The sequence below is a fragment of the Vicia villosa genome, unplaced genomic scaffold (assembly GCF_029867415.1).
Source record: "Vicia villosa cultivar HV-30 ecotype Madison, WI unplaced genomic scaffold, Vvil1.0 ctg.000752F_1_1, whole genome shotgun sequence".
Taxonomy (NCBI): domain Eukaryota; kingdom Viridiplantae; phylum Streptophyta; class Magnoliopsida; order Fabales; family Fabaceae; genus Vicia; species Vicia villosa.
The window spans coordinates 98,443-107,729 of record NW_026705337.1 but is presented as its reverse complement, the minus strand read 5'-3'; the positions used below and the strand labels follow the sequence as shown (position 1 = coordinate 107,729).

General features: G+C 30.7%; 2 protein-coding genes across 2 annotated transcripts; both read right to left on the bottom strand.

Moving 5' to 3' along the window:
* Positions 1–2,210: 2,210 nt before the first annotated feature.
* LOC131630931 (uncharacterized) lies at positions 2,211–3,793 on the bottom strand. Its single transcript, XM_058901676.1, has 2 exons — positions 3,655–3,793; positions 2,211–3,134 (listed from the first exon to the last, which is right to left on the bottom strand). Exon 2 carries the CDS (start codon positions 3,013–3,015, stop codon positions 2,341–2,343), a length of 675 nt encoding a protein of 224 aa, XP_058757659.1. The 5' UTR covers positions 3,016–3,134; positions 3,655–3,793; the 3' UTR covers positions 2,211–2,340.
* LOC131630930 (serine carboxypeptidase-like 45) lies at positions 3,541–6,630 on the bottom strand. Its single transcript, XM_058901675.1, has 12 exons — positions 6,200–6,630; positions 6,002–6,106; positions 5,615–5,707; positions 5,402–5,494; positions 5,240–5,310; positions 4,961–5,152; positions 4,787–4,873; positions 4,564–4,688; positions 4,384–4,476; positions 4,180–4,297; positions 3,943–4,112; positions 3,541–3,801 (listed from the first exon to the last, which is right to left on the bottom strand). Exons 1-11 carry the CDS (start codon positions 6,435–6,437, stop codon positions 3,963–3,965), a joined length of 1,365 nt encoding a protein of 454 aa, XP_058757658.1. The 5' UTR covers positions 6,438–6,630; the 3' UTR covers positions 3,541–3,801; positions 3,943–3,962.
* Positions 6,631–9,287: the final 2,657 nt, after the last annotated feature.

Sequence of the window (9,287 nt, the reverse complement as noted above, 5' to 3'; positions counted from 1 at the left end):
AACACTGTTCACCTCACCGTATAAATACAGTGAATAATGTTTGGTGTAAGTATTGGTGTATAATGTAGGTGTAAGAATAACATTACTCTTATTTAAATTTAGATGTATTTCTTGATATTGTAAAACAATTTATAATTAAATTTTTTTCTTAAAGCAACTTATACCGTAATAAAAAAAAAATAAAATAAAAGCATGGAATAATTCATTTCATTTTTTCTTTTAGAAATTTTCACATAATGTATCATTAATTTGTTTCCAATATTTAGATAATGAAATTATTGTTTTCTTAATTGTTTAATAACAATAATATATATTTATTATGAATGTGTTTTCTGTGTAGAAATAATATAGATTAAATTTAAAATATTCAATATAAGTTAGTTTATATTTTCATTATTAATTATAAAAAATAGTCAATATTATATTGGTAATTAAAAGTTTATTAAATTCTAATATTACAATACTTTTTTCTTATAACATTGAAGTGATAATATATTCCATAGAAAATATAAAGTATATTATGTAGTTTATATTTTCATTATTAATTATAAAAAATAATAAATAGAATGTTGGTAATTATAAGTTTATTATATTTTTTATATTAGACATAAGTTATTCTTCTAATATTGAAGTGATAATATATTCCATAGAAAAATAAAAAATATATTAATTAAAGAGTGTTTCAAGAAAACACTACTTAATTTTGTAAATATATTAAATTAGTGAATTCAGATCACCGGCCGTTTTAGCAGTTAGATTTGCAGTCAAACTAGTCTCATTGAATTGAATAATTTGTTGTGAACATTTCCTATTTGGCGACATAAATTAACTCTTTCAAAAATTTAAATAATCCTGTTGGAAAAAACGTGATTTAAGTAGTATTAATTTTTTTAAACACGACAATATGTTTAATTATAATATTTATAAGGAAATTTTATTTTAAAATTGAAAAATATTTTTATTTATTTATCGAGTTAAAAACTATGTATTTTGATATTAAAAAATATATTAAGATTGATATATTTATTAATTAACTAGCTATTGGTGTTATGTCTTTTTGTCTTTAAAAAAAAATGTAATTTGTAAGAAATGTTTTATTCATCCATTTTAAAATATATTATGCCAAAATAAATACTCAAAGACATGACAAGATATTGTATTATAAGAACATGAGATTCATGTATATATGAACACAGTTTTACACGATGACATGTATTTTCAAAAACAAACAGTTCATGTTGAGAAAATTATAAAACAACCAAATGATTCAATGAACAAATGTAATCAAAATGCAAAACATATTAAGGCCATTTTACACATCAATTTGTCAATAATTATCAGCACCCAGCATTAAGCCAATTCCTCAAGACTTGCTCAAAGGATCCCTGCATTGAAATAGCAAAACAAGAAGAAAAGAAAGGGGTCTATTATGATAAGCATACATCATACAAAGACTTTAACAAAGTATTCACTAAAATGAAAATACAATTTACAATTTTCATGAAAATTTAACTAAAATGATTTTTTTTAAAAAACTAAATGATATAGATTATTATATGATAAAAGATTAATTTTGATATATACTTTACAAGTCATAGCTAAAAAAAATATTATTATGCTTATTAAATTTATAAATAATTAAATTTGTTTGATACTGATAAGTTTCTGATAATTTCAATGCAAAAATGAATTTTTTTTTTGTCAATAGCTAGGATCAATTTTGAAAACTATAGTTTTAAATAATATGGAAATCGATTTGTGGGTAAAAAATTATTTACATATTTTATTTGATATTATTGATTATTAGTACCATTATTTTTTTATGGTTGATTTTGTTGAATTTCCTTTGACAATCGGCAAAAACTTTTTATCAAAACTATTTTATTATTATTATGAAAAGGACATATGCTTTTTATCAGTACAGTGTTGAAAATAGATTGTTCCATCATTATCATGTGGAAATGGTGTCTCCTATTAGATGAACATAACATTCAACGGTGGATGATGTTACAAACAAACGCAAACGCTATGTAGTATAAAAGTTGTCATTGTATGGGGAATCCACTCAAAGTGATGAGAAAGTGTGGACAATTGGGGGCTTGTCCTCCAAGTATATATGTAGTACAAAAAGTTGTCTGTATAATGTGGGAATCTCAAAGTGATAGTATGATCATTGATAAGTATTAGTGACACCAAGTATTAGTCCTATCAAGTTAGTTATTGCTGATCAATTCATTATTAAGTATAAAAAAATAACCAATAGAATATTTTTTTTAAATAAGCAATATGTATTAATGGGAGCAAAAGGGATGCTCCACCCCAATACAAAGAGGAAAACTCCTAACTCTCACTACAATCGAGAGGTCGAATATTCCAAAGATAAAAGTTACAAACATTCTTCTTCTTTTGAAAAGAAGAAAACCACCTCCAAGAGTTGTGGATAATCTCCGACATACATTCCGTAAAGTTAAAAGACTCTTTTCTAAAGATCACCGCATTGCGCTTTGACCAAATAGACCAAGCCGTTGCTAGCCAAATGATGGCCACCATCATTCTTTTATTAACCGGTAACTTATCATAATTGATGAAGAAATCCTCAAAATCCTCAAAAGATAAGTAGTTAGCTAAATCTAACCACATATAAACTCTTCTCCAAATGCTACAAGATGAATCACACTTGAAGAAGAGGTGAAGAATATCTTCCTCCTTCTCCTTACACATAGAACATAAAGATTCCGAACCTTCCACCAAAACTCCCCTACGCACCAATTGATCTTTTGTTGCTAAACGATTATGAATAAATCTCCATCCAAACACTAAAATCTTTGAAGGGACTTTGCAATTCCAAAGGAAAGAAAGAGCCAAAACCTTTTTACTATCCAAAGGAGGACCGGAGAGCGAAGACTTAAAGAGATCGTAACAAGACTTAACGGAAAAAACTCCATTATTCGTGAACATCCACCTAAAGCTATCATCTTCCTTCTCATCAACCGAAACACCACCCATTGCCTCCATCAATACCCTCAAACTACCATATAAGGTCGGACTGTTACCAGTAAAAGAATTACCAACAGATTGCTGGTTGTCCGAGCCACTACAGCCAGCTTCAGAACCGCCCTCCGCTTGCTGCCAGCCTGCGGCATAATTATAACTTTATTAAATTTTTATATTAGACATAATTTATTCTTATAATATTGAAGTGATAATATATTCCATAGAAAATAAAAAGTATATTAGTTAAAGAGTGTTTCAAGAATAACACTATTTAATTTTGTAAATATATTAAATTTGCGAGTTCAGATCATCGGCTGTTTTAGCAGCTACATTTACAGCCAAATTAGTGTCATTGGACTGAATAATTTGTTGACAACATTTCTTAATTGCTGACATAAATTAACTCTTTCAAAAACTTAACTAATCCTTTATAAAAAAACATGATTTAAGTAGTATTAATTTTTTTTAACACAACAATATGTTTAATTATAATATTATAAGAAAAATTTATTGAAAGATTAAAAAAAATAATTTTTGTTTAAAGAGTTAAAAACTAAGTGGTTTGATATTAAAGCAAAATTCATTTGCTGTATTACAAATCAGCAATTAAACCCATAAAACTCACGCCTGATCACAACAACATAAGTACCTCCTACATACCAATTCCTACAAACTGATCAAAACTCTAGCCTGCTACAACTTCAATAACATTCTAAATACACAAAACTCTAGCCAAATTGAATCCTCTGGGACGATATGTTCGCGAAACTCCAACCGCAACTTGAACTCGATTACATTGGCCACATGCTGCAAATACACAAGCAATAGCCACGCAATATCAATACACAATACTTATTAGTAACCACCGAATGCAGTGCGTTAATGTTGTCCCAACCAAACCAAGTAATGAAAACAAATTGAATAAGAAAATAAAGAATTCCACTATACTTTGGAATGCTTGGTTTATTTCACAGTTCATTTTGAAGTGATTTTCCTTTAAGAAAAGTCTGAATCAACTTCAAAGCTCTCTCTGGTTGAGAGAAAGGAACCGAATGACCCGCTCCTATGACAGTTGCATATGTAAGGATGTCATCATACTCCATAGTGGATCCGGCAACCTAAACAATATAATTAAATTAGTTTGAAATGTAAAATAAAAAGATGTTATACACTCCAAATATTTACCTGTCGTCCCACAAACCAGACTTTATCGGGCTTTGTTGTGTTAAATCCAAAATCCTCGGCCAACTGATCTATTAAGGACTGTGTCCCCAAAAATGGAATCACAGAATCCTGAGCACCACTGCAAAGGAAAAAATAGTTTTGCTTAGTCAAAAGTATTAAATATAATCCTTTTTACTGTAATCAGTAGAGGGAAAAAATGATCACCTGTATACTAGTACCCTTACACCTGACTTAACAAGTGTCCCTAGTATAGATATGGTTGAATTCTCGAGGCTTTGAATGTCATACACAACAATACTGTAACAGAAGAAAAATCGTTAACTAAAGGTGTCAATTGATGAACATTTCTTTATAACTCCATTTACTTCAGAGAATAAAACTTACCCGCTGCATGATGACCAACTTTTCACACCGACAAGCTTGGCATGCATAGCGTTTTGGACATCCTTTCTATTCATGTATGTGGTTGTCTCGTCACCCACACATACATCTAGGTTTTCTCCAGCTTGCTAAGCAAAAGATGAAACAATTATAAGAACATGAACATGAAAAATAAAATAAAAAGAAAATCAATTTGGGAGAGATTAATTGGGTGAAATATATATACCTGTTTAGTCAACATGTATGCTTGTTGTTCGGGTGGCTGTGGACAAAATTCAGCAGACACGTCGAAAGGGTCCGTATATGCCAGATCCTGAAATGTAAGCTCAATCTGTAAAACTGCGATCTTATATTAACATTTTTAAAAAATAGAACCTTGAAACAGAACCTGATATCTAACCTTTGACAATTGCAAATTCACTTTGGAACAATTGGTACTAAAATTCCCGGATTGAATTTGTCTCTTTAAAGTTGCCATGTTGCATACATTATTCAACATATGATATGTTTTTTTCGATATTGGTCCATGAGACATCAAAAATTCAGTAGCCGAGTTAAAATCGGTTTCAAATTTGAGAAGGGGATTTCCGATCTGCAAATTCAACAAATAAGCCGATGTTTATCATCATACACAGTGTTTTAATAATTATAAAAGAAACTAGAAAATATGTTAACTCACGGCTATCCCTTTCAGATTGATGTTAACTTTTGATTGGAGGATAAGCTCTGCAAGTTGCGGTGCATAGTGCCCTATAGACAAACAAATATGCATTACATAAACTAATTAACATAACCTTCAACATAAAAAAACTAATCATTTAACAGAAAGATAAGACACTACCTGCATAGTTCTCCCCAGTGATGAAGAAATCATTGGTTCTATATTGAGGGAATTTATTGAACCAATGTGTGAGAAAAACTAGGTTATCCCTTGCTGTAAATGACAGTTAATATGTTATATTATAAATAGAATTCAAAACTACAAGTAAATGATAGTTATTATACCAATGCATAACAATATAATGTTTAACCATATCAGTGAGATGGTAATTACCAGTTAATTTATCATTGGTAAAATAATCAGAAGCATTTTCCGAGTAGGAAAATCCAAATCCAGCGGGAGAGTCCAAATATAACATGTTGGCTTCTGTGATAGGTAGAAAATGCAAATCAGTACAAAATATTTACAAAATGCTTCACATGAAACGTTTTGACTGTCCATATGACAATGGATCCAAGGAGTCCAGGTCCATTGTTAAAATAAATGCATATTTCTCAAAAGTGCAGCCATAAAAGAAAGAAGTTTCTACTATGATCCCATGAATGTGTATCATAGTTGACAAAAGTGTATCATAGTTGACAAAAGTGTTTTGTTTAAAATCAAATTGTATAGTAATATTATCAGAAGATGTAGAAATAAAATGAAATTATAATAGGTTACCTCTATTCCAACTGTATGTATTTTTGACTAGTCGGCCATTACTTGTGGGCCAGAAAGGCCCGTTCCCTGAGAAAGCTCCCCCTCCATATGTAGAACATATAGGCCCTGGGAAATTAATAGAAACGGTTACATAGATCATTAGAAACAAAATGTAATTATTACAACAAATTACTAACTTTACATGATAGAGTAATTTACCTCCGTTAATCCAGAGAAGCAGAGGCTTGGAAGCAGGCTCAACTTGAGCCTCCACGAAGTAGAAGAAAAGATTTCTTCCATTGTGTTCATCAACGGTTACATAACCGGAATATTGGTGGAAATCAACCGCTGGTTGATAGGGTAGAGTAACGATCTTGTACTCTTCCACAGATTCCACAGATGAGTTCACTCTTAAACAAATCAATGCAAACAGCAAACTGAAAAGGTATGGACTCATGATGGCGGACAGAAAATAATAGTCAGCGTTTTCTTAGAAATTTTATGTGTGGGGTCTCTATGAAAATATGAAATTCCAGAGGGAAGATGGAATATTTATACGCAAACTGAAGCTTAAGACTCTGTTGTTCTACTATTCATTCTTTTCTTTCTTTTTCATTCTTCTCTTTATTCTTTTCTTTTTAACTTTCACTTTCTATAGTGCTGTCCTTTAGATATCCCACGTCGAAGATAAGTGGGAAAGTGTGATTGATATAGTGAGAATGATTTCAAAAGAATAAAGAAAAGAAAAATAGAAAAAATTATGAGAAACTTATATGATTTTTCAAAAGTAATTCGGTAAATTATATTATTGTCTGATGAAATTTGATGCTTATTACTAATGGATATCAATCTAAATACAAAATTTATATCAAATGACTAACAATAACAATCACCATTTTATATATGGAAGAGTTATTTATGGATCGTTCCTTTTATGAGAGTGGGATAGAAAATAAGTCACAGATTTTTTAATATAATTTAATCATTTTGAAGAATTTGGAAATGCAAGCAAATAAGTCACAGATTGTTGAATCACGGTTTTAAAAAGTTTGTCATCAAAGAAATAATCGGGTTGAGTCGCAGACTAGGTCGTTCTCTTTAAGACATTTCGCAGTACTACCCAAAATTTTACAAAGTAGTCGAACTACCACGTCGTCTCCAGGATAAAACAACTTAGTTCTATACTATTAGATTACTACTTGCACGATAGATAATCGGTCTAAAAATACACCTTCAGATAGTACTGCGACCATTCAAATATGGTATAAATATCACCTTAGTATGTGGTATGACCAGGCGTATTAATTTCTCAAACTAAGAGAAATTTCAATATTTCTCCAAAGAGAATTTAATAATGGTCATTTGATCAATCACAATAATTTCTCAAAGAGAAATTCGAATAATTCTCTAAAGAGAATCCAAGAAAAATTATACTTGATAATTTCTCAACTCAAACGCGTAAAGAAAATTCAAGAAAATTCAACGAGTAGAAAGAAAGAGGGGGAAGTTGGCGCTTCGACAATTTGAAAGACGCGGAGTTATGAGAGTGAGGAACGAAAAACTCTAATTACGTATTTGGTGTGTTTTTGAATGACACAAATGACTTTCTTATATAAAATTAGCCAATATTTCTAATCTAAGCAATGGGGGACTAAGAAATTTTTTCAACTAACACACAATATGGGACTTGACTTAGGAACTTTTTCATTTCATCTCCCTATTTTGGAATATTGACATAATATTCCAACAATACCCTACTTGAATTTAAAAAGTGTTTCAGAAGTAACGTCAAACGTTTCTAAGATTGTGCATAAGCAGAGGTGTCTGCAACTTGAACCTTTGCATAGCAAGTAGGATTCCGATTCAACAAGAGTGACACGAATGTCTTGAACTCTATCTCAGACATCAAACTCGCACACAACATTTTCTTATGGTGTATTCTAATAGCCATTGATTTAAAGGTCTTGCACGTGTATTCCTGTTTAGTGAAGGCTCTAGGAATTCTGCCTCGAAATTCCATAGGAAATTGCCTCAGTTTCACAATCACATAGGTGAGTCTATCAAGAGTACTTCGTACTCCTATAGCCTAGGTACTCCCTCATACAGAGTATAGATCTCATTAAGAGTTTCTATCATCTCATCCTCTGATCGCTTCAGGATTCATGCTTCTCTTATTTACTCTAGCATGATCGCCTCATATTACTCACAACTTGTTATTACCCATTGAACCTATTTCTTGGAATCTCCAATCATTTAGGTCAGGTTACCATCATGAGCAAATCATTTCTGTATAGGCATTAGTCCCATCTTCTTAGATGTTTTATGGACTTTCTCTCTAGATATTCCTTTCGTAAAAGGATCTGCTAAGTTTTTATTAGTGCGTACATTGTAACGCCCGATTATTTTTAATTAATTACTTTATAGTATGTTTGTGAATTTTTTGGTATAATTAGGAGATTAATTAGTAAATATGCTATTTTATCAATAAATTTAGTAATAATAATACAAGGAAGTTATTAAGATTACAGTGGGGTGTGAAATAGATCCCATTAGTAGAAAGTTAGAAGTTAGTAAGATAATAAAACAAAGAAAAATAAGGAGAAGGAAAATGGGAAATTAGCGTTTCTGAAAGAACGTAGAAGCTGAAGAGAAGAGAGAGCTAGGACTAAAGAGGAACCTTAAGTGCTAAGAGATTATTGAAGAAATTGATAAGGTAAGGGTGGGGTTCTTACCTTCTAAGAGTTGGCATGATGATGAGTACGGTAGATGTTAGGTATTCATAATTTTATGCTCATGTTTGTATTGAATTTGGATCTTTGAGATGTTGATAAATGTTGTGAATTGATGTGTGAATTGTGTGCAATTGGTGAAATTCATATATGCAATTGAATAGTTATAGGGTACTAATACTAGACCTATAAAATTATGATTTAAAATATGTAATGAGTGGGTATGAAGTGGAGTGAATGAAATAGAGAGAATTGTGTGTCAAAAATAGGTATTTTTGCTACTGGATACGTTGTAACCGGGTAACAGCCCTGCTGTAATCGATTTAAGTTCCATTTGGACCGTTTGAAAGCTTAAAATATTACCTTTAACATGAACATAATTTTTGGACTTTAAAATTAATATTTTCTGCTGTTAATTTATATTTAGAGTGTTAGTATTGTGTATAATGCGGTGATTTGGTGGTAACTGATGAAGATGTTGTTGGAATGATAATTCCATAAATTGGAGAATAAATTGATATGATGTGATTGTTGTTGCTGACCTGAAATGATAGAATTACTGCGTACGCTTATGCCGT